Consider the following 11,791-nt stretch of genomic DNA (forward strand, 5'->3'; position numbering starts at 1 on the left):
TGAAGTGAAAATTTGCATCACTGTCATTATTTTGAAATTTATTTGCCTCAGTGCATGATTTTTCGTCATTTTTTGAGGTTATGGCTCAACCATGACGTGATGAGTGATTTTTGATACCGAATTTTAATTCAGCGCCCCAAAGTCCATAGGAATACGTGTGTCTTGTTACCAGATCCGCACACTTTTTTTTGTGTGGCTGTGTTATCAATGTTTAGTTGACGTCAGTTCGATTATTATTCACACTTAAGATTTGAGGAATCTCTTTTTCACAAACAACAAGTGAGAATGTCCTTCGTTTATCGACTTTTATTATAATTTATTTCTTTTACACGTATATCTATTATATCTTATCAAAATTAAATACAAAAATCTTAAATTTTAAGTGCATTTTAATACTACAATTCTTAAATGTTTCCAATTTTTAGAAATAATTTAACTAATTTTATATGTACTTAAAATAAACTTTTTTTGTAAATTGCATAGAACCTTCTCTAAGTAAACAAATTATATCTTTAAGCATACAGGGATGTATCTTCTTTTTGAATTTTTCCAAATTTATTTCATTACTTATTTCTATTGAAAATATTTGGTCCTCTTGCGATTCAAAGCGGGGATTCAGCCTGAGAAGAAATGTGCTGAAATTAATTTTTAAAAAATTATTAGAATTTTATTTTTAAAGACTGACAAGTGTACAAAATTTCCAGGCGCATCTCTTTTTTCTTCTACAAGAATTTTTAGATTGTTCTGTTTTTTAAATAAGTTTATCCTAAACGTTCTGAAACTCTTCTAATGTTTAAATTATTTTTGAATTTCATTAATTCTACTAAACATTTCTTGAATTTATTCGAATAATTACATTTTTTAAACTTTTTAATCATAGTGAATTGAAACATTTTGCTTTTAAAACCTTCAACACTATTTTTCGAAATTTTGGGACATCGTTTAATGTGTTTAAAAGTCTTCTTTAATTTTGCTTTAAAGTTCATTTTTCAAAATAAAAAATCATAAAAAATTTTCACACAAATATCAACAAAAATCTTTTTCAGAACAAAAATCTTCACAAGTTTTATTTATTTTCAAATCGTTTCAAAATTCCTCAATATCTGTTAAACTTACGCAAATTTGAAAACACATTTTGTAAGCCAGCATAAGCTTTTTAAAAATTGTGCAACAAAATTGCGCAAGAAGGTTTAATAAAAATTAAGTTCCTTATATTTTTCTATAATGATATAGCATGGAAAAATTGCATGAACTTTCATTCTCTTGACACCCTGAAAAATTCAGTTAAGTTAAAAATTCCTCCTAATATCCAGTTAGCCACCGAAAACGAATCGTGAAGTCGGGGGGTGGGGGGCTCGGGCTCGTGCATTTTCGGCTCTACACGAGGCATTTTTTCCCAAGGAGTTTCTTTCAGTATCTTTCATTATCTGAAAGTCCTTCGTTTACCGACTTTTTATTATTATTTTTTCATTTTGCATACATATCTATTATATATTATCAAAATTTAATATAAATCTTAAATGTTAAGTGTATTTAAATACTACAATTTTTAATGTTTTCAAATTTTTAGAAATAATTTAACAAATATTACTTGTTATTAAAATAAAATGTTTTTTAAATCTCATTCAACTTATTCCAAGTTATCTTTTTTAATTTTCAAAATTTATGTAATTACTTAATCTGGTTGGAAATAATTGAACCTCTTGCGATTAAAAGCGGGCATTTTGCTTGAGAAGAAATGTGCTGAAAGTAATTTAAAAAATAAAAGATTCGAATTTTAATTTTAAAGACTGATAATTTTACAGAATTTCCAGGTGCATGTTTCTTATTCTTCTACAATAATTTTTAAGTTTTTAAGTTTTTTAAATCAGTTTATCCTACGATTCTAAAACTCTTCTGAAGCTTAAATTATTTTTTAATCTCATCAATTCTACTCAATATTTATTGAATTTATTCGATTATTTACATTTTTTTAAAATTTGTGATGTTATCGAATTAAAAAATGTTGATTTAAAACCTTCTACACTCTTTTTCGAAATTTTAGGAAATTGTTTAATGTGTTTAAAAATCTTCTTTAATTTTCTTTTAAAGCATATTTTTCAAAATAAAAAATCATTAAAAATTTTCACACGATGATTAGGAAAATAATTCTTTTTTTCTAATCTTGTCGGATTTTATAATCTTTAAAAAATTTTCAAATTTTTCCCGGTTTTTTTTTATTTTGCAAAATTAAAGAAAAATGGCCTTTAAACTGTTTCAAATACTTTTGACAATTTTTGACGTATTTTTTAATGTTTTGAAATGCTTTAAAATAATCTCCTAAAATTAATTTTTCGAAATAAAAAATTATTTTAATTACTTCTATAGGAACCTAAAATAATTTTTTTCATATTCATGAAAACTTACCAAATTCTTGAAAAATCTTTACAAGTTTTAATTATTTTTGTATCCTTTCAAAATTTCTGAATATCTCATAAACTTACTCAAATTTCAAACTAGATTTTTAAAGCCACATATAACTTAAAAAATGTTGTAACAAAATTTGACGAAAAGGCCTAATAAGAATTATGTTCCTTAATTCAGATGTGAAAAAATTGACCCATAATCTTCTAAATTTTTCCCAGGAATTTTAAGAAAAATAGTTTTACCTCCTTGAAATCTTTTGGAATTCCTTTAAAGTTTCTAAAGTTTATGTTTGAATTCCTTAAAAATCTAAGTTTCTGATTTTGCTTTAAAATCTTCTACAGTCTTCTTTTTAATTTTAGGAAATTCTTTCACATGTTTAAAAACCTTTTTTAATATTCTCATTAAGTACGTTTTTTAAAATAAAAAGTTACTACCAATTTTCCTACCAATCGTGCAAAAGTTCTGGTTCTAACCTTGTCGGACCTTCTAAGCCTTCTAATCATTAAAAACTATTTAAATTTTTCCTGATTTTCTTTGAAATTCGTCAAAATGAAAAAGATTGCCTTAAAATCTTTAGATTCTTTGTTGAGAATTTTAAACATAGTTTAAAATGTATTGGATTTTTTTAAAATTAATTTTTCAAAATAAAAAATTATATTAATTATTCGTAGAAACCTCAAAGAATTTTCTTCATTTTCGTGAAACCTTACAAGATTCTTTAACAATATCTTTACAAATTTTAACTATTTTCTAACCGTTTCAAAATTCCTAAATATCTCTTAAGCTTACGCAAATTTGAAAGGTCATTTTTTTAACCAAAATAAATTTTTAAAAAAATTGCAACAAAATTGCGCAGTAAATTGACTCAACTTTCATTCTCTGGACACCCTGCGAAATTCAGTTTACTTAAAAACTCCTCCAAATATGCAGTTAGCCACCGAAAACGATTCGTGAAGGCGGGGGGGGGGGGGGGGGGGGGGGGGGGGGGGGGGGGGGGGGGGGGGGGGGGGGGGGCTCGTGCTCGTGCATTTTCGGCTCTACAGAAGGCTGGCCTACGCAACATGTAGCAAAGCCGACTCGCCGACAAGCTACGTTTGAATGTGTTGCTCCCAGATGGGAGAGTGGTGGGGGCCGAAAAATCCCACGTTCTGGAGACACTGCACCAGAACGAAGCAAGAACTGTCAATAGTCGCACTGGCTAAAATGAAAAAGGTACGCTCTCACGTTCATCACCGAACTTGGCACCTATAGAGATGTGGGACCACGCACTTCAGTTGCAGAACAAAAAACATTCACTTATCGGTGTGATTCAGCAACTTTTTTCTAACAGTGTAGTTAGTTTTTCATCAAAATAGTTTAATGTTCAAACCAGTAGCTGAGCTTTGAACCACATATGTAAATTTCGAACCTGCAATATGAATTTTCAACGAAAAGTTCAATTATTTCAACCAAATACTTTAATTTTCAAGACAAAATGAGGAATTTCCTACAAAAAAATTGAGTTTTCAACCCGAAAATATAAATTTCAAGTTCAAGTTTAACTTTAAACAAAGAAGTTGAGTTTTCAACTATAAAATATTGTCAACGAAATTTAATGGTGGCGTAATTGGTTAAACGCCCCTCACGTGAATAAGTATGGCGTTTTCGGTTCAAATCCGGCCCAAGAGAGATTTTTCTCGTTTCTTCAAAAATTAATTGTTCAGTACAATCCGAAATTAAGGGACTAAACAAATTTCAAAAGATTTAAGAGTTCCAATTTTTTAATTTCAATGATCGTGAACAGTTTAAGCGAACCGATATGAATGCTCGATAATTTGTTTCTTCAACTTAAAAGGCCATCTTGCGTATAGATAACTTCAAGTGATTAAATATTTTTAAAGGAATATCAAATAATTTCGTAAGATTTTAGAAATTTCGAAGATGCAAGGAAATTTTATAATATTTTAAGGATTCAGAGGATTTCAAAGAAATGAAAAAGTTCTATAAGATTTTGAGGAACTTCTATGGGTTTCAAGATTTTAAAAAGTTTGAGAATTTGTGAGAGCTGAATTTGCGTAAACAGCTTCAAGCTTGTTTATTATCTCAATTAGGCTTGAAAATGTGGATGTCATCGTTTCCCTGACAGGTGGCTGATCATAAATCATAGATCATATATTGAAATATTCATTCCTCATAAAAACCCTCAATGAAAAACATTGAAGGTTTTTCAGCTGAATTTGCGTAAACAGTTTCAATGAGTGGCATCGGAACGAAATTTGAGGGGGGGGGGCTCTATTTCTATTGTATATGATAGACTAAGATGCATTCAAATGGGGGGAGGGGGTGAAAAATGCATAGGTTGCCTCTAACTAAAATTAGGGGGTCTGCCCTCATGCCTTCCATGTTCCGGTGCCACTGGCTTCAAGGTTACTGATGGCTGATCATAGATCATAGATCATAGACCATAGATCAGAGATTGAGGTATGATTTCTCATAAAAACCCTGAATGAAAAACATTGAGGGTTTTAAACTGAATTTGCGTAAACAGCTTCAAGGTTATTTACTATTATCTTAATTAAGCTTAAAAATGTGGCAGACATCCTGTCCCTAACTGGTAGCTGATCATAGATTATAGACCACAGATCATAGATCATAGATTGAGGTATGGTTTCTCATAAAAACCCGGAATGAAAGACATTGAGGGTTTTCAGCTGAATTTGCGTAAACAGCTTCAAGGTTATTTACTATTATCTCAATTAAGCTTGAAAATGTAGAAGTTATCCTTCAGTAACTGATGACTGATCACATATTATAGATCGTAGACCATAGATCATAGATTGAGGTATGATTTCTCATAAAAACCCTGAATGAAAGAAATTTAGAGTTTTTAGTTGAATTTGCATAAACAGCTTCAAAGGTTATTTACTATAGTATCTCAATTAAGCTTGAAAATGTGGAAGTCATCCTATCCCCGACTGATGGCTGATCATAGATCATAGATCGTAGATTAAAGTATGATTTCTCCTAAAATCCCTGTGAAAGACATTTAGGGTTTTTTAATTGAATTGGCGTAAACAGCTTCAAGGTTATTTATTATCTCAATTAAGCTTGAAAATGTGGAAGTCATCTTGTCACTGGCTGATTATTAATGGAAAATGTGTATGAAGATGTTCAAGGTTAATTGAGATAATAAATGACCTTAAAGCTGTTTACGCAAATTCGGCTCTCACAATTACTTAATATCATATCGTGACGTCATCAGGACCCTCCCAGAACGTTCAAGAAGTTTTAGAAGAAAGATTTTAAGTTGGAATTAAACTTATTAAAAAAAAATCTTTTAAATTTTATTTTGAGAGACTTAATGGGAATTTTGTATACATCAGATAACAAAAACAGTTGATCCCTAGACGTAACATTTTAAAGTTTGTAAACAAATTTTCCGCGGGGATAATTTATTTTTTTGGGGCAGATTTCGAGTTAAAGACATGCCAGCTGTCTCAATCAATTTTTTTTGTTATTTGATATGCTTTTCTTTGAAATAGCGTCGACATCTTTCGACGAGTTTTCCAAACTCTTGGCGGTTCAATATATTGAACCACCATGATGCGCACGTGTACAAAATTCTCTTCATTATTTTCCTTCATCATGCTAGACATCAATATTTTCAACTCAAGGCGTAATTTTTTCAATGTATTCTCCGTGCTTTGCGCATACACCCAACACTTTCCACATCAATTATTGACACATAAATGGGTTACTTTATTGTGTATGTAAATCCACACCTATACAACTCTACACCAGACAGAGGTTAAAATTGACTCCAGTTTCGCGAAGCTAAACACGCTTGCGTCATACATTCCTGGAGAGAATTTGCAACATTTATCGCGTAGTTTTGTTTCATTGTGTGTGATGAATTTCCTCACGTTTTTTTAATTAGAAAGTGTAGTCGTATTAAGTTATTCGACTTTGCAGAATCATGATCGTTCCAAGAAACTCAAGAAAGTAGATAGAATACTTTTTTTACTCAAGTGCAACAGTCAGAATTGAGGCCGGAGAAATAAATATTAGAAATGCTCTTTGGCCGAGTTATTTCTTATCATAGCAGCAGCAGGAAATCAGCAATAAAGGGTATGCTATAATTACAAAATAAGTGCAATGTTATCGGGAGGAAATTTAGAAATATATAACCTTAACAAAGTTAAATTGCTAGTAAAAAAATTATGAATCCAAAAATCATTTTTTTTTATAACCTATATTCAAAAAAAATTTAATTTGTGCTATATTACTTGGGGATCAACATGTTTTGAAACCAATTAAGGTTTCCTCATCGGGAGATTTCTTTATGAGACGAGTTAAATGTTTTATCTTACATGCTTCATAATAATTTTAGTACAAGTGTTAATTCTTAACATTTCCGAAATATTTTATGTATTTTTTTTTAGTTGTTGAAAATAACCAATCGTCAGAATTTCAAAAATACAATTGTTTCTCTTTTTATTTACAACATTATCCTTAGCATGGAATGCCTCACAACTCCTGCAATTTTATTTTATAAGTTACATTTTGTTTTTCCATCCTTTTCGTATGTCCTTTCCCATTTTAATAATTCGGTTACTTTTTAATGGAATTCTATAAATTGTGTGTAAACCCATTTTTTCTTCGACATGTTTTTCAATGAAAAAAGATGGATGGTTCAAGAAGAACAAAATGTTTGCATAATTCTATATTCTTTTTACGAAAGTTTTGATGTGGCAGTTATATAGCTCTATCAACCATATGTTTTACAATCGTAATTTATTATTTTTTTACCAGATGATTAAAAAGGAAGCTCAAGGAACGTCCTGAGAACAATGGTTTTCGATGCCAATTAGTTGTATTTTCACCCTCGAATTTGTTTTAATTATTGCTAAGTGAAAAAAATTAATTTATTGTCTTCTTCAATTTCTAAATTGAAATCTTGAGCTTATACTGCTTAAAGACATTAAATCGATATCAGTTTTACTTCTCTCTAAATATAGAACTGAATCGTCAATATATCTCGCACAAAAAAGACATTGGAAAACTACTTTTTTTAATTTATCATTCATGTCTCTCGCATGTTCCAACATTTTGTTTATAGAATATTGAAAGTAATTAGAATGAAAAATAAATTTGATTTTTTTATTAAACGCTTTATATGGAATTTCAGTATATGGGAAGGGCCAAGTATTAATTTTCCCCTGACCCTCTCTGGAATGAAATGATTAAAATCATCGTACCTTTTGTATTTTTTCACAAATCTACCTGTAATCTTTGTAAAATAATTAAAGTCTTTGTTTGATATTTGTGAACTCTTTTTGAAAGCTTTGGAAATTTTTACCAACTATTACAAATATTTAATAAATAAATTTAATATCATAATTTAATTTTTAAAATCTTGGATATCTTTGCGTAATATTTGAAATATTTCATAATATTTATGAAATTTGGAAAATCATTCAAGTCTTTGAGAAAACTTTGGAAATAGTTGGGAAATATTTAGAAATTGTTAAAATATTTGTGAAATCTTTGTAAAATATTAAAAATATTTTAAAAGTATTTGGAAATATATGTGAAATTACTGAAATCTTTGTGAATTCTTGTTAAATCATTAAAGTCTTTGTGAAATATTGAATATATTTTCGAATATTTGGTAATATTTGTTAATTGTTTGAAGTCTTTGTGAAATCTTTTGAAAATCTTTAAAATCTATTCGAAATCTTTGGTAACATATGTGAAATTATTGAAATGTTTGTAAATTCTTTGTAAAATCATTAAAGGTTTTCTGAAATTTTTCAAATCTATTCGAAATCTTTATGAAATATTTGGAATTTGTAAGAAATAATTAAAATCTTTTTGAAATATTTTGTAATATTTGTGAAATTATTGAAATCTTTCGGAAATCACTGAAATCATTGTGAAATCTTTTAAATTTATCTGAAAGCTTTGAAATGTTTGTGAAATTTTTTGGAAATTATTGAATTCTCTTCTGATATCTTTAGAAATATTTGCGAAATATTTTAAATATTTGGTAATATTTTTGAAAATACTGAAACGTTTGTGAAATCTTTTAAGTTTATCTAAAATCTTCGAAATCTTTGTAAAATCTGTTGTAAATTATTAAAAAAAGTTTTAAATCCTTAATTAATTGATATGAAAGTGTTCTGATTTTTGTAAAATATTTCTTAAATCTTTGTAAAATATTGGAAATATTTTTGAAATATTTGGTAATACATATTTGTGAAATTATTGAAATCTTATTTGTGAAATATTTGAGAAATGAATTAAATCTTCGTGAAATCTTTTAAATATATTGAAAATGTTTGTGAAATTTTTGTGAAACCACTCAAATGTTCGTGATGTCTTTATAAATTTTTTTGAAATCCTTTTGAAATATTGAGTGATATTTTTTTTAATTATTGAAATCTTTGCGAAATCTTGTGAGTATATCGGAAATTTTTGTGATCTATGGAAATCTTTTTGAAATATTTTGCAATATTTGTAAAATTATTGAAATCTTTGTGAAATATTTTGGAAAATTTTTGGAATATTTTTGAAATTATTAGAATCTTTGGGAAATCTTTCTGACATCTTTAAGAATGTTTCCGAAATATTTTTAATATTTTTCTAATCTGAAATCTTTTAATCTATCCGAAATCTTTTCGAAATATTTGTGAAATTTTTCTAATCTTCGGGAAGTCATTTCAACCTTTGTGAAATCTTTGAAAATCTTAACGAAATATTTGGTAATCTTTGTGAAATTATTGAAATCTTTTTGAAATATTTAGATAATCATTTTAATCTTCGTGAAATCTTTTAAATTTATCGGAAATCTTTGTGAAAGAATTAATGTTTTGTGAAATCTTTCAAATCTATCCCAAAATCTTTTTTAAATATTTGTAAAAATTTTCAAATCTTTGGAAAGTCATTCAAATCTTGATGAAATCTGTGGAAATCTTAGCCAAACATTTAAATATTTGGTAATATTTTTGAAATTATTGAAATCTTGATGAAATCCTTAGGAAATTATTGAAATCTTTGTGAAACCTTTTTAATCTATCGGAAATCTTTGTGAAATGTTTTTGAAATCATTCAAATCTTTGTGATGTCTTTGGAATTTTTTTTGAAATATTTGGCAACTTTTGCAAAATCATTGAAATCTTTGTGAAATCTTTTAAATCTATCCAAAATCTTTGCGCAATATTTGTGAAATCACTCAAGATCATCGTGATTTTCTTGGAAATCTTTGTGTAAGATTTGAAGTTTTCTTGAAAGAATTCATAGGATATCCGATATCTTTGCGAAAGATTTGTACAAATTTTGAAATATTTAGCAAATCATACAAGTCTGTGAAATTTTTAAAAACTTTTGCGAAATATTTTCGAAATATTTGGTTATTTTTGTGAGATTATTTAAATCTTTTGAAAATCATTAAAATCTTTGTGAAATCTTTCGGAAATAATTGAAGTCCGTAAGAAATCTTTTAAATCTCGAAATCTTTGTGAAATCATTTAAAGCTCTACGAAATCTTTGCGAAACCTTTAAAATATTTCTGGAATCTTTGGGAAATCATTGAAATCTTTGTAAAATATTTGGCAATATGAGTTTTATGCCTGTATTTATTATTATTATTATTTTGTATTTACCATTTATTTTTTAATTTATTATTTATTTACAGTTTTTAAATCGGGATTATTTTTAGATGGAAATAAAATCATTAGACGAACTTCAGAATTTGGTTCTGAATTCTTGTAATTTATTATTCAAATTTATATGAATAATTTCAACATCTTTTTGATATCATGATTTTTAAGGTGGAAGCGATCAATTTGTTTACAGAACATGGCTGGTGATGACAATATAAATGACAATATTTTGCGTGTAGCAGAGGGGGAATTTTATGAAAAGAAAAATAGTCCGAAGGAGGGGAAAAAATTAAATCAACCTGCTGTAATCAATCGGTCCTTGCAGACACCTTCTCCTACTGGCTATCGGGATTATAAACCACCAGTAGAAGTGCTTACTGGGTATCATTCAACACTCCATAAAACGAAAACTGTTGATTCTCCCAACAGGAACGCACAAAAAAATAAAATCAAAGAACAGGAATTTACACACAAGGTCAGGCTCCTTTGTCCTTTTTGCTGGCAATAAATATAATATAAATTAAATTGAAAATCTTACCCTCTAAATAATATCTGCATAATATTTGTATCTTTTGTTTTACAGACAATATTGTTGGGGGACAGCGGAGTTGGAAAAACCTCGCTACTTATTCAGTTCGATACGGGAAATTTTCAACAAGGGAATTTTGCAGCTACTGTTGGAATCGGTTTTACAGTAAGATTACAATAGTAATTTTCATAAAAAAATTTTTTCTTCCATAAATTATATTAGGCGACCCACTTGGGCAATATTAATGATGCTTATCCAGGAAAATGAAATTTCAGATTTTTATTGGTTTCTAAGAGAATTTTAATCGTTATTGTTGTTTTTTTTTTTGAAGCAGTCTTGTGCATCTGAAAACAAAATGGCGATCCCTTAAAGTTTCCTAAGTTGGTAACTTCGTAATATCTTCAGCGCGGCGCTAGTGTCCCATCACTCCCTGTATTTGTATTGTTAGCTACGGGAGTAGACTACTTTTTTATATTTTTTAATAGACAAAATGTTATTTTCGTTAAAAAAATATTCAACTGAAAAGAATGTTACTCATTTTATATGTTATAATAGTTTTCCAAAGGATGTATATAAATGCTAACGGAAAACATGAATTAAAACGTGATAAAACAATGATAAAAGAGAGCAATTCAAGAATTTTTTTTCATGATTATTAAATAAAATTGTTTCAAATGTAAATTTACTTAAATTCAAATATAAATACATTATATCCATTATTTATTCATAAGCGAGAGTATTCACATGGTAAATTAAAACTTAATACTATTCAAATTTTTCTCCGGGATTTTTTTTTACATTCCATTAATAATATTGTTAATTTGTTTTTGACAATAATCTTTAAGAATCATATTTAACTTTTCATTCAAATTCAAATCTAAGATATATTCCACTTTTCCAAACAAAATAACATTTTGTTTACTAAAAAATTAAAAAAGTGATTCAGTAACATTGCTTTCTACCCGGTAAGAAGAGAAGAATTCAGATACATTCAGAATCTGAATTCCCATTAATAAGAAGTGAATTTTCTTCCGTCGAAAGTTCCACCAAGGAGTAGAAAAAAAAACAAAATCTATATTCTTTTTAATCGTCCTAGAAAAAATTAATGGACGCGTATTAAGCGGAATTAAAAAATAAAGGAATGCAAAAGAAAGAATAGGAAGACAGAGAATAATGTCCCTTTGAGGACAAAAAACCTAGTCCTTCAAATCGA

At 28.2% G+C, this 11,791-nt stretch overlaps 1 protein-coding gene across 2 annotated transcripts in view; it reads left to right on the top strand.

Annotated features, from left to right (window-relative positions):
- The first annotated feature begins 6,034 nt into the window (after positions 1-6,034).
- LOC117168905 (ras-related protein Rab-37) overlaps positions 6,035-11,791 on the top strand; it is a 26,758-nt gene continuing 21,001 nt past the window's right edge. Inside the window, exons 1-3 of one of the 2 annotated variants that reach the window (XM_033354852.1) lie at positions 6,035-6,513; positions 10,218-10,524; positions 10,633-10,743. In XM_033354852.1, the coding sequence (XP_033210743.1) occupies positions 10,246-10,524; positions 10,633-10,743 (390 nt within the window). In that variant the 5' untranslated portion in view covers positions 6,035-6,513; positions 10,218-10,245. The remainder of the gene's footprint in view (positions 6,514-10,217; positions 10,525-10,632; positions 10,744-11,791) is intronic. The other variant, XM_033354845.1, reaches the window with a different exon arrangement.

Source organism: Belonocnema kinseyi, chromosome 1 (genome assembly GCF_010883055.1).
Source record: "Belonocnema kinseyi isolate 2016_QV_RU_SX_M_011 chromosome 1, B_treatae_v1, whole genome shotgun sequence".
Taxonomy (NCBI): domain Eukaryota; kingdom Metazoa; phylum Arthropoda; class Insecta; order Hymenoptera; family Cynipidae; genus Belonocnema; species Belonocnema kinseyi.